Source organism: Haliotis rubra, unplaced genomic scaffold (assembly GCF_003918875.1).
Source record: "Haliotis rubra isolate DU_JTF1 unplaced genomic scaffold, ASM391887v1 Scf244, whole genome shotgun sequence".
Lineage (NCBI taxonomy): Eukaryota > Metazoa > Mollusca > Gastropoda > Lepetellida > Haliotidae > Haliotis > Haliotis rubra.
Window position 1 is genome coordinate 92,924 of NW_025766492.1, and position 26,944 is coordinate 119,867.

Genomic DNA, 26,944 nt, shown 5'->3' on the forward strand with positions numbered 1-26,944 from the left:
ATCTCACCAAGAAGATAAGGATATAATTGCTCCGGGTACACATCTCACCATGGCGATATTGGAACCATCTCACCATGGCGATATTGGAACCATCTTAGACCCGAAACATAAGTGCACCATGTAACACCAGGGAGATACCAGCACCATCTCACACCAAGAAGAAACCCGGCACCATCTCACACCAAGAAGATACCGGCACCATCTCACATCAGGGAGATACCGGCACCATCTCACACCAGGGAGATACCGGCACCATCTCACACCAGGAGATATCGGCACCATCTCACACCAGGGAGATATCGGCACCATCTCACACCAGGGAGATATCAGCACCATCTCACACCAAGGAGATACCGGCACCATCTCACACCAGGGAGATACCGGCACCATCTCACACCAGGGAGATATCGGCACCATCTCACACCAGGGAGATATCGGCACCATCTCACACCAGGGAGATACCGGCACCATCTCACACCAGGGAGATACCGGCACCATCTCACACCAGGGAGATATCGCACCATCTCACACCAAGCACCATCTCACACCAGGGAGATATTGGCACCATCTCACACCAGGGAGATACCGGCACCATCTCACACCAGGGAGATATTGGCACCATCTCACACCAGGGAGGTATATGGCACCATCTCACACCAAGGAGATACCGCACCATCTCACTCCAGGAGATACCGCACCATCTCACACCAGGGAGATATCGGCACCATCTCACACCAGGGAGATATCGGCACCATCTCACACCAGGGAGATATCGGCACCATCTCACACCAGGGAGATACCGGCACCATCTCACACCAGGGAGATATCGGCACCATCTCACACCAGGGAGATACTGGCACCATCTCACACCAGGGAGATACCGGCACCATGTCACACCAGGGAGATACCGGCACCATGTCACACCAAGGAGATACTGGCACCATGTCACACCAGGGAGATACCGGCACCACTTCTCCAACAGATACAGAGTGAGGCAGAAGGTGAGGATTGTTTATCTTCCATCAACAGACACTCACAGTTGCAGACCATCCATCATCACCTCTCCTACAGCAAGCAGAGTCCAAGTGGCTACACATCCTTCATAGCTAGACAGACCTTCAAACTGTAACAACTGCATGATCTGTATCTGGGAATTATATCTGACCATTTCTGTTTGTTGTCAAGGTTACTTTAATACTGACTTGCATAAAACTACAACCACAATTATGTCTTCAGAGTTCTTACGCTATCACTAAAACTGAACACTATCTGTCAAATATATCAAGTTATTACTGGTCTATAATCTAAATGTCTGTTTTTCCTTGCCATCTATTATTCCCCGCCATGCACCATTCCTTCACTAATGGCCCATCCTGCCATGTAATAAACACTTGATATCCCCTTCTCTTCCTATCTCCTGATTGGCTGCAACACAGTTCAGCTCAATTTCCCAGTTACAATACCACTCATTTTTTCAATTTTATCATCTAAATATTTGAACACTACCTTTATAAGGCCAATCTGTTTGGTGCAAATTCCTGGAGTGTTGTTTAAAAGATTTATCTATCTTTTTCTGTTGCAAAATCTCCAAACAAATTTTGTTAAACTCGTAACATTGCCCTCTGGATATTGTGCAGTTTTTATCCCTCAGATTTTCACCTGGCAATAATTTGCATACCTCCTTCTGGCAACAGTCCCTGCAGAGGGGCACCTGCTGACAAAGACTTCCTAACAACTGCTGTTTACACAATAGGAATTGCAACTGCCTCCAGACAGGGACATTTCACAAAGTTCAACAAATCTTGAGTGATGCAAGCAGAAAAAACCCTTTGAAATGAAGCCAGAACAATTATAAGAATCTCGAAACAATTTCACCTACACTAACACCAGGTTTGGTTCAATTTATCATAATTTGCAAGTTCAAATAACCTTCAGAAAAAGCCAGCCTATGACAGAGGAATAGAAGCTGAACTCCACACAGGGCTGTTAACACGTATCAGTGGATGATGAGGACCCATTGTGATTGGTGACAATGCCAACAAGGCCGATGGGCCCCATGCAGGGCTGATCGGCAAGTTGCTTTATCCTTCTGACGACAAGACCATGGCAATGGAGCACAACCCATACTCGTGTGCCTATATTCTGTGTATTGTTCACAATGTGTCTCAGGATTTGGTGTTCAGTGATGCTTGTCTCATTTTTCCCTTTCTCTTGACCCCTGGAGTTAGTGATGCGAGTTTACATGGCCGTTATGGGGAGTTACACGGGTCTTGAATTCTGTGCTTGTCTTGTAAGACGATTCTATATCTATCTTGTGAGAATGCGAGACTATTCTGCCCCTTTCGTGTCAGACTAGTCTAGTCCTATCTTGGGAGACTATTCAATCCCTATCTTGTGAAACTATTCTGTCCCTGTTATGGGACTATTATGTCTCAATCTTGGGAGACTATTCTATCCCTGTCTTGTGAGACAATTCTATCCCTGTCTTGTCAGGGTCTTTTAAGAGTATGTGACACTACTTTGTCCTTATCTTCTAAACTTTTCTATCCTTATCCTGTGAAGGTCTTCTATCCCTATCTTGTGAAACTATTCTGTCCCTATCTTGTCACACTATTCTATCCCTATCTTGTAGCTCCAATGTACATTAAAGTTCCATATCTCAATGTACATCATATTTTGACCATGTGAGGGTGCTATTCTTTATATGGCTCGCATAGGTCTTGTATATTATAACACATATGAGAGAGTGTTGTATATCATAACATGTATAGCAGAGTCTGAGACATGCCACAAGGGATTCCACTTCTTGTCACAAGATTACATACTTCTCCACTTACAACTTTCCTGTCAAGTGTTTTTTCTACAACTTTTCTAACTTTTAAAGATATTTTTATTGGGTCAGCGACAACTTCAAATGATAACAAAACTCAGAAATTAATCACACTACTGAACTGAATCAATTATGAAAATATTTACTTTTTATTTTGATAGCCATGGCAAACAGTTCCACACAAACAACAGCGCCAGTTGCCAGGAAATTATTACCCAACTCCCTCAGAACATTTATATAAATGTTGCCACACACAACAAATAATGACTATTCCTATGAAATGAAACCTGACCGGAATGGGTACATTACTTGCAATGGTCCGAGAACATGTTCTAGATTCGCCATACAGGGTGTCTGCGCAAGCTCTACAAATAGATGTCTCTTAGCAATTTGTGGGTGGGAGGGAAGGTCATATATACACTAATGCAAAACCTGTTGTAGGGAAAGCAGCATGTCGGGCAGACTGGAGAGCGGGCCCAGGGGAATTACAAGTTCCCAATCAATGGCCATCATGACGTACTTAGCCCCACTGGGAACGCCGACTCGGATCGTATTGAGGTCACCGCCAACTACACCATATTGATCACTGCCTCTTTCTTCAGAAATCAACATCTCTACACATGCATCGAAGCCCTTCCGGTCCTCCTATATACTGCCCTGGCTTGTCAAAATGGTAGAATGGCAGGCAAAATAGTACTTATCTACACGAATGATGTTTCAATAAATTTATCGAGATATATTGGATGTAAATGAATCATGGTAGGTATCCAAGAGAAATGCCGACTTGCATCCACACGGACAGTTAGTCCGAATTGGAATAGATTTCATTTGTGGCCTGCCATTGCTTATTTTGTGTAATAGAATACACTCATCCATCTAGATGAACACGTTCCAATACCATAATCTGATTGAGTCCATTTATCTATGGTGGTATGCCTGTTTACTCTGCTAATACTGTCTGCCTCACCCACTCTATTACTGAAATCAGTTGTGTCTCAAGCAGTACCTAGAAGCGATCAATCGACAGCGTATCTCGAGACACAAAGTCACAACCACATTGCCTCATCCTTTCCAGCACCCATAATCCCTCACCAAGTGCATTGTTATATATGAACAGTTTCACATAGTTATCAAGTGAAAAAATAATCGTATTAAAATATATTGCATTGCATTTGGTTTCATGAGGCCATCCATTTGACATTCATTTTGATGCAAACATATATTCATAGAGATATAAATAAATACATGTAAGACATGTCATAATTCTGTCATGCATGTGGCAACTTGAACAAACTAATGCGACTCTTTAAAATGACTTACTGACATAACAAAAGATGAATTTTCAAATATATGCTATTGTTGGAACTACTTTCTACATACACAGGAACTACTTTCTACGAAGCGTGAAGCGGAGCCAGACTTGCCCAGATGCCGTCGCCATCGTCCACCAGAAGACAGAATGGTGTTCTCACCTCGCTACGCTGTCAACTTGGGCAAACACCGCGATATTGACTCCATCTCCAGCCAAAGATGGTCGCTCAGACTCCTTCGAAATATTGAGATTTGCCATCCAAAACCAGACGCCAAAACCACCGATCAATTCCAGCTCAAGTGATGTGACGTCCTTGTGGAAAATTACTTCCTTCACAAACATTGACAGTTGTCTCCAAACCCAAATCACAACTTGGCTTTGTCTCGGCCATTAATTCAATCTAGCTCAGTTTTCTTTCATTTGCAAAAGGCTTTTGCATCCTCACGATCAGTACTCCAAAGATTATCACATGAAGTCGTCCACCCAAACAATCATCTTCAACGTGGACACTAACTAGAGTCATAGAATGACGCCAATTGATGCCTTAATGGCCAACACCTAGAGGTGGCACATAGTTGGACTTAATAGTTGCTCCATACGAGGAGGTCACACAAGCTGGAGCTCTGCGCCTGTCATGATCGTAGTAATTATCTGACACCATTCTTATAACAATCCACACCAGGCATCCTGCTACTCCAGGGAACGATGCAGCCTAAGTACTCCAGAATAGAATATCCTCCATGAAAAATCACAAACCTGAAATGATCTATCTAAATCTAACTAGAACTATCAGCTAGCAGAACCAAGAAGACTACGGTCATCACCTTTCTAGGACTACAGAACCACGAAGCTTCTAAAGCAGCTACATCTACTACAGTTGCTGTTACAACTACAACGACACTACCTCTACGGCGGCAACATCATCTACCCTGCTACAGCAATCACCAGATATACATCATGTAAGATTTTAGAACAATCAGAAACATCTACAACTAGAGTGCAACTCTTGCGTAAGAAGCAGCCAGCGGGAGCAGGAACTCCCCCAACTCCAAGCGGAACTGGAGTGCCGAACTGTCGGGGTGTACAGTCTCCTCCTCGGCTCACTCCTTACCCGACTGTCAGCCTAGTGGATCATACATTGCCTCTACAGCTAATAGGCATGCCTACTACAAATCACCCCTCATCCACGCACATAATACACCTTGCTCAGCAGCAGGATGGGTAAAAGATGAACATTTAGCAGACGGATGCAGTGAGCATTGACTAGAAGTAATAGCATGGTATGTAAGTGCTGTCTTCCTACCAACTACTATGCAGAGAATGTGAGAGAAAGCTGCTAGTAATGAGGCAGTCGACAGGCCGAGACTTCCAGCACCGACCCTCCTAGAGGGCAGTTGAGATGCTTATTGCTACTGTTAACATAGGATAAGGGAGCAACGCTAGGGATTAACACTGGGGAATAGCCTCTTCAGTTCAGGGAGACGTACTCTGCCCATATATCATGATAGCAGCAACCGACATGATACAGTGCACATGTCTGCTAGAGGTTCCTCTGCGTGTCTGGCACAGATCTGGCTACCAGCTAACCCACACCCAGCCCTGTTCCCCCTCTAGTCCTTTTCCCCCCTCCCCCTAGTCCAAGTTTAAACACCAGCTGTTTATTCTAGCTGCCGTTCAAATCATAAACTTCCTGGGATAAAGCTTTCTGCCATTTGCAGAAATAATCAGCAGGGTTGGCAGCAGTTGCCCATCATATTTAGTAACTCGATAGCTCAGTTTCAGATAATACTTTCCTTACAACTCTTCACTTTTTTCCTGACCCTAATCACTCTCCTACACAGCCAAAAATATAAAATTCGTCTTTGCACTGTTTATGTGCTACTGTGTAAATATTTAGAAATTCTTAATTTACCCATCAGTGTTACAGCCCTCAAAGAACAGAGTGTGGAACTCCCTCCCAGTGACTTCCTTGCGTAACCCCCAAACCAGGGCAAACAAGGGTTATCTTCCCTTGCAACTGACCCTTCTTTTTGTTCCTGAAATTCCTTCTGACATTTACTGAAATATTTGGGGTTAGGGGTGAACATTTGTCCAAATATCATCATCTGCCTCCATACAACACTGGGGCTCACTGACTGGGTTGTCTTACACAAAAGCAACATCCTGGTTTCTGCCTTTGCTTTTCTCAGTGTGTTTAGTTTCAGTGGGCGGTTCCCCCCCTGCAGATGCAACTATTCGTGGGAACTTTGTCAGGCTGGGTGAGAGAGGTTAGAAAAATGTCTACAACAGAAGCATATTTCATTCTACTTTTTTTCTTCTTCAGTCCAGGGCTTGTATTAATGGAGTGTAAAATCAGAAGTATGTTACCTACACAACTGATAAACCTGTCGACAAGGGACCAATGATTCCGGATTTTTCCTCATCAATTAATGTACGTCTTTATTTTCAGTGATGTTGATGAGTGAAGTTGCTGGATAGAAGTGATAGCTTCCCCCACCACTGCCGAAATGATATACCCCTCCCTGTTTGCGTGAAAAGGACCTCCTTGTCCCAATCTTACCAGCCATCTTGTTTATTTATGAGTACCCATGATGCAACAGTTGCTATGTTAACACACAAACCTCTATGTCTGTTGGTTGTCTTGTCAAACATAAGCATCGCGTCTTCAATCTGAAAAAATAAAAGACCACTTATTAAGATTCTGAATTCACTCTTGAGAGTCTCGCAAATCATAAACATGTATCACAGTAAATCAAAACATTTCCTTCTGCTAAAACAGATTAACTTTTATAGATATTCTTTCATTAACGCTTAAACAGCATTTGTAACAGGGCCATAAAAATAAAAACACATTAATACACTCTGTGCTACATTCATCAACACCTACCAAATAACAGACACATAACAAAATTTTCTGAAGTTACTTAGTGAATAAGCGAGCCTGGACAGGAGAATCCTGTGCTTGACAGCATAAGCATCAATGTACCAACTGATAAATGAAGGCATGCATCAACCAAGTAGGCAAGCCTGATCACCTGGTCCTGTAAGTCGCCTCTTATGACAAACATGGGTTGCTGAAGACCAGTTCTAACCCAGACCTTTAGGAGTCTTCAACACAAGCACTACAACCATTATTGTAACGTTATCTGTTCTATCAGAATTATCACGGTGTGTCAAACCAAGGAATCACTACAGCATCAAACTGTGGTCATGTTCTTATAACCATACCAGTCAATAGCAAGGTAAAAATACTTCAATGTTAAAAGGCCATAATTAACAGGAACGACACATTATTTATTCAAATCTTTTTTATTATCATTATAGCTTCACACATTGTCCCCATGTGGGTAATCGAACCCGGGTCTTCGTCGTGACTAGCCAACGTTTTACCCACTAGCCTACCCAACCGCCCCCGTTTATGCTAAGAAATATTCGAGCTTCAGGCAAGAAGTAGCTGCCTTCAAAAAAAAATTAACAGTCTTTCAGGTTTTTTCTCAATTCAAACTTCCCATAGCTTCCCAAAGCTTGACTGCACTTTTATTGGATAATTGTGTGTCAGCCATAATGTAGGTCAGCCAACAAGGCAGGAGAAATAGAAAAGTTCACATTTTAAGTGGCCTCAACAAAATTTGAATCCTGTGGCTGATGTACAGGCTTTGGTAAAGTTCAGCAGAACTACATAGCCGATAATTGGGGAATATGTCCCACATAACTGGTGTATAACCAGGTCAAATGTACCAATGACTTAAAGACCTTTTGATTGGATGATTACGATAATTTGTGGCCAGATGTGTTAAACGCCTGCTGGAGCTTTCATCCCAGGAGATGAGAAAAGTGACCCATCCTATGACATCCCATCAACTACATTGTTTAACATGTATCAATCATAGTGAGCTTATTGGCAGAGAGACAAGCCAGTTGTCGCTATACTGGACGTGTAGGGAGAGTATAAATTCTGTAATTCAGGTTTAATACTGGCCCAAAAGATATTCAGGGGAACAATATGTTCCTTACTGCCAGACATAATAAAATGGAAATAGTTACAGATTTCACAAAATATCATAAAATATTCTTCCTCGACTGAGGTATTCAGAAAGGTTCAGGGCTCGCCACAAGTACGTCTGATAACTCCATGATAACTTACAGTTTACATCTAATACACTATCATCAGCAATCCTGAACTATTAAACCAAGGAGACTACCAAGGAATGTTTACATGAGGGCCCAACAAGTCCCCACCAAAAGAAGTTTTCTAAAGTCCTAGTTGAATTCACAACCGATGTTCAAGTAAAGACTGAGATTTGCTATATAGGTAGGACTGTGTGTCCTCAGCCTGCCAATACCAGCCCATCATCCTGATTGTATGTTACACCATAGTCTCAGCTTCCTAATCAACTCTTGCCTAATATTCTGTCTGGGCCTACACCAGGTGGTCATATATAATGCATGCCTCCTCACAGGGTCTAACTACTGCTGGAGTTGCTTGGAGCCTGTGACCTCCAGGAGGACTGGGAAAGAAGGTTATCTTCACCAAACATTCCATATGAATCTGACCATGTTATACCATGGCAATCTGACTGTGCAACAATCTGTTTAAAATGCCATGACAAGTCACCCTATCGGCTGTCAGTAATGCTTAACAACATCCTGCCCGGGACATAACCTTGAACTAGTCCTGGAGGCCGTGGTATATGAGTGTATATTCCCACCCACAGCTTCCATCAATGCTGGACAAAGTCTGACTTCACAGCGTTACAACTAACTCTCCGAAGTTCTGTTTCTGTTGTATTTCTTTAGGTACACTTTTCAGTTAATTTCTTGGCAAGTGTTTTCTAAAGGTGGAGGTGGATGCCATACCGGCTTGTCTGTCTGTCAGTGTGTGTGATTAAGATAGTGGAAGCCTCCCCACAGTGCCTATTGTCAATGCGTAGGTGTACCATTCCACAAGGAAACTCGGCCATGTTTATCTGTAGTTTAAAGTGCAGACACATCTGTTTTCAAAATTCTCTATTTTGAATAATAATACTCACATCTAAAATTGTCAAATTTAAAACAAAATGGAATAATTCTGCCATTTCTTTACTGGACTTTTTTATTCTTTGATAACTTTCCTCGGTCCTTCATGTCCCTTAGCACTTGACAGATTGGGAGCTCAAAATTTTAATAACATCTCTCCAATTGATGAATGTTTCGCAACTTCAAAATTGCCTTTATGGCTGAATGGGGAAAATTGTCAATGCAATACTGTCTTTTCTCAACACTCACAGTGGAGGCAGACACATGAGAAATAATTTGCCAGCTCACAATATTCCATTGTTTCACTGCGCTGTCCAAACAACCCGTGCCAAATTGGATGGATAGACAAAATTCATCTTGGACTTGACAAACTCATCTACAAAGACATTTCCCGATTTCCCGAAAAGACAAACACAATCCAGCTACTAGAGGGCAGCACTGTTGTGTTAGTATGCTGGCCTTCCTCTTGGTGCTGGAATTAACGAACAAACTTGGACTGACAGCATCACCACCTTTATTGACCTCCATGCAGGAGAGCGCCCAGGAGCCAAGATATTGTTCTGGCAAATCCCGAGAGAGAGACCAAAACAACCCTACCATATTAAACTTCCCACCACAGTCAACAAGCCAAGTCCTTTGCTAACAGTGTTTATTCAAAGCTGATCTTTCAATTACTTTCTACCAAGGACATTGGACTGAGTTTTTCCCAACTTCAGCAACATTTAATAATGCTCTGGTAAAGTCAACACTGCCAGTCAGTCAAGCATAATGTTCCACAAACTGATTTTAATATCACACAATCATATATACCTGCAAATACTGGACATGAAGATTACAGTAACACACGATTAATTTCAACATATTTAATACTGCTTAGATCCCGACATCAAAGTCAGTGTAGTATCAGAGTATGAACAAATCCGTCAACGATGGAGCTTAATCATGGATCTTTTCCATGACAACACTATTCCTACATCGCATGACACCAATGGCAGGCGAGTGACAGATTATGATGGATGAATCCCTCAGAGATCTTCACAAAGCCCAGCAGCACACCCCACATTTAGTGCCATTTTAAACCAACAAGAACAAAGGCATATTCATAAGGACTGGATCGGAGGAGACAGTTGTGACATAAAACTGACAAACTTGTCATGATATCTACTTGTCCTGATGGGGTCAGGGAGTCATGTAGAGAAATAGGAAAGGATCTTGTCACCGACTGGTTATAGCTGCTGACATACCAGCCAACACTGACGCAATCGTTTTGTCAAATCCTGCTAACAACCAACACTGACACAATCATTTTGTCAAACCCTGCTAACAACCAACACTGACACAATCATTTTGGCTAACAACCAACATTGACACAATCATTTGTCAAACCCAAACAACAACACTGACACAATCATTTTGTCAAACCCTGCTAACAACCAACACTGATCGTTTTGTCAATCATTTTGTCAAATGTCCTGCTAACAACCAACACTGACACAATCATTTTGTCAAACCCTGCTAACAACCAACACTGACACAATCATTTTGTCAAACCCTGCTAACAACCAACACTGATGCAATCGTTTTGTCAAATCCTGCTAACAACCAACACTGATGCAATCGTTTTGTCAAATCCTGCTAACAACCAACACTGACACAATCGTTTTGTCAAATCCTGCTAACAACCAAGACTTACACAATCGTTTTGTCAAATCCTGCTAACAACCAACACTGACGCAATCGTTTTGTCAAATCCTGCTAACAACCAACACTGACGCAATCGTTTTGTCAAATCCTGCTAACAACCAACACTGACGCAATCGATTTGTCAAATCCTGCTAACAAGACACGATTACAACAACCGGAACACAACTAGCCTACTTGCCCAAAGCAGCTTTAGTGCCAACACAAGCACAGTTCATGTTAAGCCAACGTTTAGTCTCTGAATATAAATAATGTTGATAGTAACAAATAATCCCATTTATATCGAAAAGGAGCCCAGTCAGATGGGAGATTCAGAACCTGGGGAAATCTAGACTTACTTCATTAAAGGCTTTAGCACAGCAGGGAGGGCAAGGTAGTAGAGAACATAATGTGGTGCAGGGACGGTGAGACAGACCAAGTTCATCTTAACGTATGGGAGCTATGTACCATAAGATTATTCTTGTGTCTATGTCCGAGGTAATAAGTTAAGATTATCCCAACAGTGAAACTATTTTAGGTATGATAAATCATAGGAGTTACGATCATCTTAATGCCATGATAATGAATATTCATGTAATGCTACTGAGGGGAGTAAGTATCAACACAAACAAGTGTTTAGGAAGTGAAGGGATATTTTAACACTTTTGAGGACAATGAACCTTAATTTCATGGGAATTCACACAAAAAACCCATTAGTAACAGCAACACTGAGATAATGCAGGCATTTTTTAAAAACAACAACAATTATTTCCAGAGAAATGTTTCAAATCTGTGTGCATTGCTTTGTGGAGACATATCACTGATCTTCATTGTGTGATAAACACTATTTTACTGTACAATTTTCATATCCTGACCAAACAAACTAGTGGTTAACAGCATGACACCTGCTTGATACCAGTTGGTAATGCAAAAAAGCCATTGCACACACATACCTTAAAACCATTCCTTCCCCATATTAATCTACAATTTGACAAAAATATGAGTGCTGTGCATCTGTTCTGCTCTGAAATTCCCGAAGGGTCTGTTAACATGGAGATGAATGCAAAATGAAGCACTCTCATACATTTCCAGAACATCAGCGATTGACCGAGTGAACCTGATCTACTCCCACAATGCACCTCTCAGCCAACTGCCATGTCAATTACTGCTATTCCTAGAAATGCTGTCATTACTGGAATAACATAAATAACCTTCCACACAGATAGCGTCTCGTTTTTATCCTCATTGTGAGATCGTTTTTTACCAAGGGAATTTGTAAACAATACTACCTTGCAGATTACTGCATAGCCCCAGTTACACTACTGCCACCTTGGGGTATACATCAAACAAAACAAGTGTTACCAACGTGTGTACACAGCAAGATGGGCAGTCTGGGGTATAATGTTATCACCTTCATTCAAGGTCAAAGAAACTCATGCTGATATTTTGATTGTTGTTTGACATCCCGCTCAGCATTATTCCAGCTCAATGACACGGTAGGGAAATAATCAAGTCTGGGTCAGACAATCCAGTGATCAATACTGTAAACAATGTTGAGGTACAAGCATGCATTCTAACCAAAATTTGACCAGAAGAATTGCTTGTTGATGAAATTTTAACCCCTCGCCTCTACCGAGTGAAAAACTTACCAGCATCCAAAATATCCTAGCATAATATTTTTGTCAAAGGGGCCCAAAACAATCCCTTTTAGCATATATATGATCAAAATCAAATATATATTTTAATGCGCATGATAATCCTATTTTAGTTATTCAACAATGACCAATTTTGGTTTAAAACTGCTATAAAGTATTCTTGACTGAAAGTTCACCTTGAATAAACTTCACAATTTGAAAAACAACATCTCAAGAAGTAGAATGGCGGAACACAAAGTACAAAGGAATTTCTCAGGTCATTTTACTCCCCACAACACAAATTTTCCATCAAAACAAACATTTTAACATTTAATGTAAAGTTGTTTGGTTGAACAGAACACAGAATAAAAATACTTTCTTGGATGTTGCAAGTAGATTTGTCACAGTGAAGTTTTACATTGATCCACAACAAGAACTGGTGTGCATTCCAAGAGAACTAGACAGAGACATACAACCTCTGTCACAACAGGCACACAAAACCAAAACAACCAGGCACTTCAAGGAGCGTGTTCCAATCTTAACCCATACCTCACAAATTTATGCAACTAATTTCTCCTCCAAATGTGAAGAGCTCCAATCATTGCAAGCAGTAACAGGGCGACAATATTCAATGTGTTTTCTACCCTCATGTATAAAAACTTGCCACCTCTTTCCAGCGGAGGTAATTGAATGACGAGTGTTGGTTCTAAACGAATGCAAGGAGCATGAGACAACCTACTACACCTCCCCTACAGGCTGACAGGAATTAGCACAAATCATATACATAGCATTTATTCGGAAACAAATGAAAGCATGGCTAATCTAGCGGTATTCCCATGCCAATTATTGTGATGTAGTCATCATGGAGTAATGGGGAAACGACACTAGGCCAATAACCCTCAAAGGGTCTCCTGTTTATTGTCTCAGCAAACGTTAAACAGCCCTCACACTCACTCTCAATCCATGCTTATCTGGCTTCCCATCTCTCTGCGTCATATCAAAATCATCATTTTTAATGCCATCAAATTTATCCAATGTCAACATAGTCCAAAAATTGCCAGAAACCTCTGGAACTAATGTATTATATATTACCAATTTGAAAAATAAATTTTACTTCAGCGAGACCCACTTCTTGATCATCTTTATTATATGACATAATAAGAATATTAACTAAAAAAATTAGCATTTGTAAATTGGGCACTTTGTCAAGTAATTCTGAGATCCTACGGAATCATGCCCATATTGATTATCATTATTGCATGGCAATTTTAGATGCACGCTTCATATCTCATAGCCTCTATGTTTCCACCCTGTGTGCTCAAGGACAGGATATTGATCAACTACAAAGAATCTTGATCATTAATGAATATTCGGAAAGGGAAGAACAGCTGCCTCTAATATGTAGAAAGCACACACAGAGGCAACACTACTGGGTAGCAGCCCCAGACAGATGGACCTTGCATGTCCCACAGGGAACAATTCAAAACTTCCAGATTCAAGAATAACAAATGCTGGCTACAGAATCAAAATCATATAAAATCCATAGTCCACAAAGCATTAGTGTTGATTTAGACACATAATATGCATGATAATTTTCGCTATTTTTTATTAAACCTTTCTTCAATAATCAATGTTTTAGCAGCACAGACAAGGTTTAAAAAGAGGATCAACATTGCATGAGAATTTCCTCGCATAATGTTTAATAAATTACTTTTTCTTTTATCATTTTATCCCATGAAACAAGATACATAAAAATTGCATACAAATTTTGTATTTTTATCACACAGAGGGATGAGTAAATGATTTTATCACTATTTTTTAGGAGCATAAACATGTTTTGTGCAGGCGGGTCAAGTTGTCATTTGTAAACTGTCTATGCAAATTTTTCACAACATCTCAAGTGCTGTGATTCATCTCCCAGATGAATTTCTGACAAACACATTGTAGACATCAATGTCATGGGGAGCTCATACAAAACTAGCCTACATGAAAGTCTACATGTGAACTGATTGCCGCGGGCAATTCACTGCATGGTGCTTGATAAACTGGGGTCAGAGTGAAACTGGAGATAGCTTATGATAAAGAGGCAGTTTACATCCCCCCATAAACCAGCAACATGAAACAGGACGGAGGTTTATGATGACAAATATGTCCCTTGAGGGGTGTACAAGGGTATGGGTGTCTGTGTCCCTCGAGGGGTGTGTGACCCAGTGTTGCCCCCTGTTTTACCCCTGTACAAGGGTATGGGATAACCCTGTCTGTGTCCCTCGAGGGGTGTGTGACCCAGTGTTGGGATAACCCTGTCTGTGTCCCTTGAGGGGTGTGTGACCCAGTGTTACCCCTGTACAAGGGTATGGGATAACCCTGTCTGTGTCCCTCGAGGGGTGTGTGACCCAGTGTTGCCTCATTGTTTTCCCTGTTTTACCCCTGTACAAGGGTATGGGATAACCCTGTCTGTGTCCCTCGAGGGGTGTGTGACCCAGTGTTACCCCTGTACAAGGGTATGGGATAACCCTGTCTGTGTCCCTTGAGGGGTGTGTGACCCAGTGTTGCCTCATTGTTTTCCTGTTTTACCCCTGTACAAGGGTATGGGATAACCCTGTCTGTGTCCCTCGAAGGGGTGTGTGACCCTGTACAAGGGTATGGGATGCCTCATTGTTTCCCTCGAGGGGTGTTACCCCTGTACCCCACAAGGGTATGGGATAACCCTGTCTGTGTCCCTCGAGGGGTGTGTGACCCAGTGTTGCCTCATTGTTTCCCTGTTTTACCCCTGTACAAGGGTATGGGATAACCCTGTCTGTGTCCCTCGAGGGGTGTGTGACCCAGTGTTGCCTCATTGTTTCCCCATTTTACCCCTGTACAAGGGTATGAGATAACCCTGTCTGTGTCCCTCGAGGGGTGTGTGACCCTGTGTTATCCCCTGTACAAGGGTTTAAGATAACCCTGTCTGTGTCCATTCATGCAGAACTCACAAACCTCCTAACTTAAGCAGTACGGTTTATCCGTTTCCATGATAACAAGTGAACTCAACATGTCTGAATATGTGCCATGTTCAACCTTAACATTTTTTTTCAAAGATCACAAGGGGTAATTTCAGTGGCATTTTAGTCCTATTTCCTGCCAGCTCCGCCATACTTCCCCAGTTGTAATGGTTTAACTGCTGCCGCAGATCACGTTTCCGTGGTGACACCCGATACGAGTGAGAATATAGACCATAGGTATTGGAGTGTCGCAGCACACTCCTCCCAGCATGCACTCCCCTGACCCTGCCACTGCTGTGTATAACTGCTGTATTCAACGGCCCTTATCACACCAGTATTAATAACCTATACAAACATACCTTCACTTGCTTTATGCCTCAGCTCGACAATCAGCCCATTATTGTTCAATCTGAATTTAGTCAACTCCAAGAATGTGATCAAGAAGCTCCAATGACGCATGGGCACCTTAGATTGGCAAAAACTACTGGAATTGAACAAGGATCTTTTTCAAAGTTGTTTTTAGGATGCCTACTTTGAAGAAAGTTCAGCAACTTTCCCTCCAGCTAACTATCCCCACAATGTACTGAATAATTGATAGCTTCAAATTTGAAACTTATTTACTGGTGAAGTATTGCCTGAAGCCCTGTTCCCACTGCAGTGACCTTCTTTCCAACGTTGATACTAAAACCCTGATTACTTCTTATAGTCAAGCAAATTCTCCCTTTAAAGTGCTCCTCACGTAGAAACATGTCAAACATTACAACAGGATGCTACCAACCCATTTCTGTTTTCTCCAGAATAGAATTCTATTCAACAAACTGCCGTCATGGTACAGGCTAGAAGCACCATCACTGAGTATCGTCTAAAACTTGTGTGCACGACTAAATTGAAGTCATCAATATCCAAAAACACACATGTCTAAGCGACAATTTCCATTCAAAAATATCTCCCTCTCAGTTTGATATTGGACCAATCTGTTGCCATTCTTTCCATATGAGGACAACCAGTGTTGTGATTCCAGATGGGTGCCTCCGCCTCACCCCTCCCCTACATTATTCAGACACGCCTGTCCCCCTCCCTCCACAATAACCTGCCTGCCTCCAGACAAGCCCCCTCCCCCATTCAGTGACAAACCCTTTCAATAATCACCTCACACCCAGAACAGTTGCTTACTGCCTCAATCAAACTCCCAAAATTCCACCACTTGAAAAAATTCTTCACCTTTCAATTCTGAAAACATCACTATTCACTGGCTACGTACAATTTACAGTTTCAAACCAAAATAAAGCTTCCCAGAAAACTGATTCCCCGAGGGACAATACACTGGAAGAGCTGTTTTGTCAGTGTCAACATTCCCGCCAGGTCCCCTGATGTCCATGGTAACATCCTTCCCTCTGGCAGAGAAACAATCAGGGGCACTTGCTGGTAGATCACTTGAAGGAACATCTAACCCTCTGCCACCATTGCCAGAACATCACTAGCCTGGGGTCTTTGGTCATCAGAAGCTAATCACGCCACTTGAGGAGACAAGAGCTCTCGCCTTAGTCCCTTGTCCAAGAAAGGACTATTACAAATGCATTGTACAAAATATTCATGGCAATACCAGTATGTCTCATTTCCATGATCATTAGAGGAATAAAATTACTTTCTTTCACCAGAACTTAAGTTACTACATCTTAAAATGAAAGTGACAAAACCATATTCTCAATAAAATTTCTACCAAAAGCTGATTTATTTGTAAGATTCAAACACCACCATACCAATGTGATAATGCATAACTATCAAATATTGATGACACCAGGTGTTCGTGACAAGGTGAGCTATTATGTCCCACTATATTTTAAAACTCACTCTATTTTAATTGTTACCACCAGTAAACAGTAAAACAGTAATACATTTGATAAAATAATGATTTGTGAATTTGGAGAATGTGTTCTAAGAAAAAGTGTCCATTTCTGCATAAACTAATGAGTGTTTTGTTCATCAAATTAGAAAATTCCTTTGAGGAAAAACAACTTCCTCTGAATGGGGCAAATCCCTCGATGGTGTCACTTGATTGGCTGTCCGTGACGGCAGTGTCGAGAGCACACCGCAGCATACAACTGCAGCCCCTACCTCCACTGATAATGACGGAAGACAAAAGAGCTAACATGGGCCCACATGAAAGGACAACAAAATGAGTCCAAGATGGCCACCATGTTGGGAGTTTCATCTCCTGAGCTTGCCCAGGCGGCCATGTTTGAAGTGGTTGCCCCCTGCAATGACCCAACAACATTCAATCTGGGCATCCAATGATGGCCAAATTAAATCGCAGCCCGAATTCATCACAAGCCTTGGAGTCTGATTGAAGCATAGAGGAGGGTTGGAAATCAGGCAATTCAAGAAGAACTCTCACCAAATGTGCCATCATGTCGAAACTGAATGATCAACAAAAGCTCATGGGACAAGCAAACTGAACGGAGTGCTTCCACACTAATCAGGTCAGTGACAAAAACACGTAATGTCCTGACTGGTTAGAAAGAGCAAGATAGCCATACAAGTAACTGTTCTCAAATGTGCTGAAGTCAGATCTCTCCACCATTATTTTACCGACATTTGCAAATACTGGAAAATTACGGCATTTAGGTGGCTGCTTAGCTCGTCGAACAAGATTTCATTCAGAAATGTTTTTAATCATTCTATCTCTTCCCAATAAAAACACCCTGATCCTGTTGCCTGATAGACATAGTGATTGATGTGCATATCACAGCACAGATGGTGAACGCCTTCAGTCACAAAAAATGATGCTACTTCTACTGCAGATAAATCTACCTTCTTTCATGACAATTTATTCCCCATGTCTTCATCAGGCACAGCGAAATTCAATCTTTCTGTCCTAGTATCGTAGCTGACAAAACAAAACTATCGCGAGCCACATGGAAACAGACACTTGTAATATAGAGCGTAAATACAAAGGGAGATAACTCAATAATGACGGGTCAATCAGACTCTTAGATCAGCCTCAGCGGCAGCTATGATTGAAGAAAACCAATATAGGTATTGACTAGCTGGAAGGTATTATATCATACTTGTACCACACATCTGGACCGACTGGGTGATGGGAACACTCCAATAAAAAAACGTGGGACGACAAACCGCCAGATCACAGCAAACATGTCAGTCAAACACAGCATCATCACATAACCATTTCACCAAAGAATACGACAAGGCCAAATTGTTTTATCAGTAATTCCCAAACTGAGTTTTAAGTTTGCATGAGCAAGATTGCCTTTCCTTTGACTGGCTGTACGGGGCACTGCGCCCAGTCCATCCCATATCAAGAGGAACATCTAGTGAGAACTGCAGTATCAAGAATTTCACGAGCTACCAGGTTTTTGCAGCTCTACAGAAATCGGAATAATTGCATTTATTGATTCAATGGAAAATGCAGTGAATCAAATCCACTCTGGGGTTTCTACGCTGATCCGCTTCTATTTATACCTCAGAAGGAGAAGATGAAAATTAACTTTTCCTCAGTAAATAATAATTGAATTCAATTCTCATTCCGCTCAATTGATTTTACTTCACTGTTGCTGGTGCAATGGTAGTTTTAAACATCTGAAACTGTTGGTAAATTACTCGAAAGTTGACCTGAATGAAATTTAACATTTTTGAAGCCAAGATAAATTAAATTATCCCGCAATTGAACTCAGTTGTTGATTTATGGTATGTCTAAATGTCAGTGCTAATCCACGGAGAACTGTCACTCTCGGAGGTTAAAACAGGGGACAAATTGAATTGGAATTGTAGTCTTCCTGACTGGCCCCGTGGTGATACACTGGTTACAATTCACCAGATTAGCTCTTCAATAAGAAGTCTAATTTAGTAGAGTCACCAGTTTTGCCTCGTGTGCACTCTGAAGCACTCTGTGTAAGCAAAGTAGAGTTAATTGAGCAAATTCTCTAATAACTGTAGAACATCCACCAGTTTGGGGAGATACCCAGTTGGCAGCCCTTGGCCTGTCCAAATAACTGAATTTTATCTCTTCCAATTTAGATGCAAAATGGCTGTCCGTGAGTGAATAAGCTAGTTTCCTGAAACAAATTAGCATGACTGTGTCTAGAAGTGTCCCTTCTGTGTTTCATAAATCACAGAACAAACAAAATTCCTGAAATCCAGCATATGTGAGAGGCAACTAAACTCTTTCCAATCAAATTTTGTTTTAAAAAAATCGTTTTTAGAATTAAAAAGATCCATTTTAACAGAATGTGCAATTTGAAACTCAAAGCCATACACTACTCTTAGTATATCTTACTTCAGCTTCTTAAAGTAAGGCACTGTTCTCACACAAAACAAGCAGTCATGGCCTGTTGGAGCTCTGCACACACAATGCAACCTCTGTACTCTGGTCAACCAATCAGGCAAAAAGATAGCTGACACAACAAACTATTTTCCCTAAGACTAACAATAAATAAAAATATTTTTCTGACTGGAGAATTATCAAGTGAGCATTAACTAAGTGTCTTCTATTTGTAACTGGAAAAACCCAACATCATCTACCTATCATCACTGATGTTTTCCCATTATTCTTGCAAAGTACTACTTTCCTACTGCTTCTCACAATGAAGGTGAGACTAACTTTACAATACAGTGAATGACTTGTTTCACTTCTCACATATATTGATTTTTTTATAAGGTTGGGCTTATCATGCATTGTGTCCATTAATCCTAACTTTCAAGGCCAGAGGTAGCCTATCGTTAAAACATGCAGTTGGGTTGTGTTACCTTGCGTGACTCCATTACTTTTAATCAGCAACTAACAATCACCTGTGTTACCATAAATAAAACATGCCCAGATGGCAGGCCCTGCACAAGCCTACATTGATGTTAGTTTCAAGAAAAATATTTACATGTCCACAATTAAATGCTGTTTCGGAATTAGCATTTCTATTATTCATTATTTGTGGAACTGTTTTTCAGATAAAACTTATTAATTCTAGGAGAATACAAAGATCTCACCTGCATCCCAGTACAGATTTAAAGATACCTATATACTGTAATTCTAAACCCTACATTTTACGATTCTATTGTAATTATCTAGAGAAGACATCCAAGAGAGCAAGTTGGCTTTAGGGTCGTTTATTACAGTCTCCTAGTGATATCACGACATGTCAGCTTGACGGGGGAGGAAAGCCTGAAATGGTACAGGTCGCAGACATTTTAACATTTTCGTGTCTTAGACAACAGGGTGAAAATCGGGAAGTTGTCGAAGTCTATTACCAAGCGCAAATGACCAAAATAAAATAAATGATAAAATAATGTGCACACTAGTCCGCAATCTACCATCCAGATGATATCCAAACATTTATATATACTGTATATAAATCATATTATCAAACGAAGGTAGTCGACAGGACAGTAGCATCAGGACGGCAGAAAAAGACACCGCTGGGACCAGCCGATGTGTAGGAAGATTCATCACTGTCGCCAGAATTAACACGCTCGTTCTGTACTCACATCGCCATATTTGGAGAAGTAGTTCTTGACATCTTCGATTGTCGTTGAGGCGGATAAACCTCCCACGAATATCTTCTTGGTTCTAGTCACCATCTGAAGGAAAAGAACACATCCATTAATGTCTAATTAGAACTGCATCGAGTACATCATAAGAGCAGACACCATGGTGGGTCGGAACCAAGCTAATGTACATCAACATCTACAGACATTCATTTTTCGCTCCATGTTATTGTGTTTCTAGCTATTCTTTGTGCATTTTGTTTTAATATCATATGCCAGAGATTTATTCCCTGCAGCAGCAAATGAAAGTTCGACTTTCCAAATTGGAATAGAAAGTGTTCCAACTCATGTAAATATGCTTATTACTAGTGTATGGTAATGTAGGGGTGAACTGTACCAGTAGAAAGGAAAAGGCTTAACTGCTGAGAGTAACATTACTGCACTGGCTACAACATCAAAATACCTGAATTTACAAAATTACGAACAAAATACCAACATCTTCCCATTGGCCTCCCAAGGTCTTGGCTTGGATGCCCCATAATTCCCCTCTCTCATTACGCACACACTGCTGCCCAATACAACTCAAGTGTTCAAAGAGATATTTTTAATTTCTCTCCATAAAGTTTTTTTATGGCAGTTCTGAAGATGACTAGGCAATATTTTATACTCTTTTGAAAAGATTTTGTTAAATTTGTTCTGCATGACTTATTTTGAAGACAAAGTTATCAAACAGACAATTCATGCCTTAAGATTTAGTATTCAATTATCGCAGCTCTGGCCACGGCGTATGCTGAAATCAAATCATGAACCTTTCAGGGGTTATCTAGTTACCATACCCTCAATATTATTCTGAGCCAATCGTGTCTCTACATATGTATAGTGAGCCTTGGCTTTTCTCCTTCAGAAACAACCAAATCGGCAGATAGTAGTTCACAGGAGAATAACAGCAGATCAAATTCTGAACAGTTCCTTTCATTGTAAGAACGTTGCACACAAGTTCAGTTAGGATGAAGAATAGCTCTCCCCTGCATCATTTCAATAGATCTAACTACCATCCCTCAGATACCAACATTCAGTAACACATCTACAAGACCTCTTCAATCCTGCATAAGCTGTTGCCAAATTGTTGCCAAATTGTCTTAACGTTTTAAAATTATCAGCATAATCTCTATAAACACACGACACCAATTTAGAAAATATATCAACTGCATTCATTACCAGCTTAATTATGTGAATTGTATAATTTCTACTTTTCTATGTATCAGAAATAATGCATCGCTGTGTGAAATATATATTACATGTACAATATTTTAGAAAGCAGCTGGGCAATATATTTATACTTTTCTTCTATTCACAGGTAGAACGCATTTCTGTAGAATATATTCCTAGTTTCCTTCTATTCACAGGTAGAACACATTTCTGTACAATATATTCCTAGTCTTCTTCAATTCACAGCCAACTCTTGACCCAACTCATCCAAAATGGCTTCTTAGCTTGTTTACCAGACATTTTTCATATCAAATTCATCACCACCTTTATGTCACATGACCACGTTACTTCAGCGGAAGACACTAAAAAACCCTGACACTAGTTCTGTGGAAGCATTTGATGACAAATAACTGCAATATTCTGTGATTGACCATATCAACCATTGGCATCAATATATACAAACAGAATTCAGATTTGGGGCCATTATCAGGTTGATAAAAGAGCCTTTGATAAGGAGGAGCTTGTTTCAGGATTAAAATATTCCAATCTGTTATTGTGAGAAATAAATTGCACAAAATACTGACAGTGCCATACATCACGTCCTGTAAAATGCAGTATGCGATGGGAAAAGTGTCAACCTGATTTCATACTCACTCCTATTTTAACAACTATCAAAAGCTACTTTTTCCACATATGGTATTCAGACTTGAAATACAGCACATACAATTCATTTCTCACACATTTAACACTGACACAAAATCAATCCTGACTGTGAAAGATTACTCTGTTTGCTGAAATACTACCATTTAGTTAGAGAGGCACAGAGAAGGAGAATTCTAGACAAGTCCGTGTTCAGTCCTTATCAATGCTTGAACCACCAACCTCCTCAATTATGCAAATCGCCAATGTGAGGAACATTCATCTTAGCAAGCGTGATTGAATTCCAATCTATCAATCCAAGCTAGGATAACTTTAACCTCTTGACAAAGGTAGCTCTGTGGCCTGTGACCAGCCTAGCCTTGAGCAACACATCACTACTGTCTTTGATGAAGCGAGAAAACACAATTTTTAAACTTTTCTCACCTGAGGTTTAGCTGACCCCACCCACATTGCGCACTTCTCGTGGTTTTGTATCGGACTGAAATGCTGTACCAGTGTATCCCACTGCTACCACCACATTATTGGAAAATGCTGAGCCTTTTGTAATGCAGAGAAAGGCATCACCTTGGCAACCCCTATGCATACACAAAACCCGTTCATCTACGCAGCTCAACATAGCCGGCCGATCAAACAGTGAACAAAAGAAAGGTATATACATTGTATGGTAGGCCCTTCGTGCCTATTCAGACTTGTGTCGCAGCAAACTTTCCCACCTTCAGTATAAAAGAGCTCAGCAAGGGCGGGCAAACACTGCTCACTGTGACCTGATTTGAGGTGCAGTTGAGACATTTATACTTCATATTCTGTGTAAAGACTCCTTTGTTTACTCTCTCGTAATTGCACCTGGTAACCTAGAACCCCTTCCCTCCTCCCTCCCCAACCAATCCACAAATAGCAACACTCTCAACCTGTCCCAGCCAATATCCACATATCTAAATCCACCTCTCAATATTGCATCCTTCTAAACCACGGCTGACTTAGTCAGGAATGAACCAACTCTGTACAGTAAAATGGAGCCTGTTGACCTGATCTCCGGCCACTCCCCCATCCCCTCACCCCCATGGTCTCCCCAGGCACCTAATCATCATTATGATAATATCAAATCAGTGTTCTACTGTCCGGTTTCTACAGACCAGCTGCTGTGACAGGTCCATGCTATTTCCCAATCCACCTCATTAATGCATCTCTGTCGAATCTAATATTAATACACCATGTTTAGAATACAATTCATACAGTCTTTTATTGTTTGGAAAATAGATTTTTTCCTAATATTATCTGAAAATGGTTTCATTGTCCTGTCTGCAGGGTGGCATTGTTACATTAATAGGAATGGTTTTGTTTGGAAACTGGTTAATGGTGTATGAAGTCCCCGCTTTGTCAGCACAGAGGTATTTGGTGACATGGATATCATGCTGAATACAGGATAGAAAACAAACACAAGAGACCGAGGTCGAGAGTTGGAGAGTGAAAATGGGAGAGTTCTAGAATACACTAGTGTGATAGAAAAATGTGTGACTGTGAAAGTTCAAGAAAGGGTATGTGTAAGACAGTTTGATACCATGTGAGAAAATTAGTCTGCATGAAGGCGAGGATAAGAGAATGTGTGAGAGTATGTAGAAGTATGAGCAAGTTTAGTTTTACGCCGCACTCAGCAATATTCCAGCTATATGGCGTCAGTCTGTAAATAATCCAGTCTGGACCAGACAATCCAGGGATCAACAGCATGAACATCAATCTGCGCAACTGGGATACAAATACATGTGTCAACCCAGTCAGCAAGCCTGACCACCCGATCCCGCTAGTCGCCTCTTACGACAAGCATGGGTTACTGAAGACCAATTCTAACCCTGATCTTACCGGGTTGTAAGAGCATGAAAGAGTATGATAGAGTATGAGAGAGTATAACAGCTTATGTCAGCACAATGGAAAATAGATTATGAGAGTACATTGGGCACGAGGCTCTAACAACAATGGGTGCAAGAGCATATGAGAGCACTCTGGGTATGAGTACGACTGCACTGAAAGTATGAGAGTCTGAGAGAAGGTTATCGACATAATAACCTCTGCAATACCACATCAAGTGACGGCAAAGTGATGATGACGAAGATAAACCACAGCTTCTACCACCCTTGGAGTCTCGCAAGCCCAGATCAATTCACATTTCAGCCGTATTGAATATCAAAGAACATAAACAACACCCCATACAAAAGAACAAACAGCTACAAGCAGTAAACTGAAGCTCTCCAATAAGATAGCAAAGAGGGTTTTCTTGTTCAATATTCGGGATATGGAGTATGTTCTGCTCTGTAGTAGCAGGTCCTTTGAATAATTGATCAGCACAAGGCGCTACATTCCTAAACTATATCCAATATGAAACAGAAAATCAGGTCTCTGGGGAAATCTTCAGGCCTCTGGTCCTCAACGATACATTTTGCTTTCTGAGTGTTCCTTTACCGCAAGACAACCCATCGGTCATCGTTCCATGGCAACATTACTTTTGTTGAGCTGAGTAAGTAGAAAAAATTGATGATAATTTCTCTGACAGTGTGGTTTGTCTCAATCAGTGTTAAAAACAAAAGTTGGAGGGCTTCATCAGAATTAGCATGAAAAAACGTGAACATCCAAATATACAGTTACAAGATCAAGAGAAAACCCGGACACATACTGCAACATCTAAAAACCAGAAACACGAGTAATTCTGTCAGCTATAAACAGGAAGTCTAGATTTGATGCAGAATGATCGTGTATTACCTAAAATACCATGAAACTGCTGACTGCATTAGCTGGAGACATACTACATCACAGAGATGCTAATGTTTCATAACTGTTTCCTATCAAGCGCAGCTAATAGTGACACTGTGTCAATGCTCATATCTCGTGTTGCACATCAAGCATGCACTGCTTCCTAGCGAAGTACTACTGTCCTGACAACTGACTACAAAACTGACTGTGAGCATCACAAGTACGGGACCTGGTTAATATCAAAGAGTGAAGGACATCCCTGCCAGCTACCATGACCTGCCAATCATACAACTCTCAAAACCACAGTCTGCCGATCAGACAGTTCTCAGACCTCAAGCTGCGAATCACACAATTCAGACCTCAAACTGACCATTGTACTGTTTTTCTGATGTCCCTTTAATTCAGAAACATGTTCATATCATAATAAAATTCAAATTAACAATTAAAGGCACAAGACTAAATTTACAATATATAATAATGACTGGCTTTCTTCGCATAAAGGCCTGGCCCTCAGCTATAAAAATAAACTTTATGTCAGCATTTATACAACACACTTTCCAAACACCTCTGCTCAAAATGGCTCATCATTACCCTTTTTGATTTACAACACTATTTGTTCAGAACAAAAGATACAAATGAAACATAGAAAGATCTAACAAACGACCATTGTAAGACTGTATTCTCAGCTATGTTACATCCAGGTGTGTTAGCATGCTATCTACCCTCCTAGCCTTCCACAACCATAAACCAGCCCGTTAAGAGCCTCGCAATTCTTCAATGATACACAAAGGCTTAATTAGAGCCATGGTGTGAGATCCAACACATGACCATGTTAATTACAATAGAGGCCATCTCTTGGTATAGGAGCCATAACAGCCAATCAGCACCCTGCTGCAATCTGCTGTAGACGGTATAGCAGGTTATACAGCCATGGTATAACATACATTGTCCCTGGACAGATATGCAAGACGGGTTTACACACTATAGCGTCAGTTTTGGTCATACTGTGTTCTATGTTGTTATTCAACCCTCAGCAATATTCCAGTTAATCAGACAATCAAGTGATTGGCATTGTGAAGAACTGTCCATGCCCTTGGGGTATGATGACCTCCACTGACCAAGTCACAAAGTCTGACAATTCCATCCATTTTGCTGCCTCTTAGAGCCAGTGTAACTTGCTCGGGATCACCCAGATAACACCCCCCTACCCCATCTTTATCCACACGTATGTCGTCACAGAATGTTTTATACATTTTCCTAATGACATAATAGAACTTAACTTAGTATATGAATTATTCATGGATAACAAAGTACTCCTTTATTCAATAGATATTTGATGTGTCCTTGGGCTCCGATGAGAAATATGTCAATCTCCTGATATTAA

At 40.9% G+C, this 26,944-nt stretch overlaps 1 protein-coding gene across 6 annotated transcripts in view; it reads right to left on the bottom strand.

Moving 5' to 3' along the window:
- LOC124278992 (RNA-binding protein Musashi homolog 2-like) overlaps positions 1 to 26,944 on the bottom strand; it is a 94,107-nt gene that overhangs the window by 47,190 nt on the left and 19,973 nt on the right. For all 6 annotated transcript variants that reach the window (XM_046714786.1, XM_046714784.1, XM_046714783.1 and 3 more), the window contains exons 6-7: positions 20,950 to 21,042; positions 6,764 to 6,812 (exon numbers count right to left, since the gene is read on the bottom strand). In XM_046714786.1, coding sequence (XP_046570742.1) covers positions 6,764 to 6,812; positions 20,950 to 21,042 — 142 coding nt within the window. The remainder of the gene's footprint in view (positions 1 to 6,763; positions 6,813 to 20,949; positions 21,043 to 26,944) is intronic.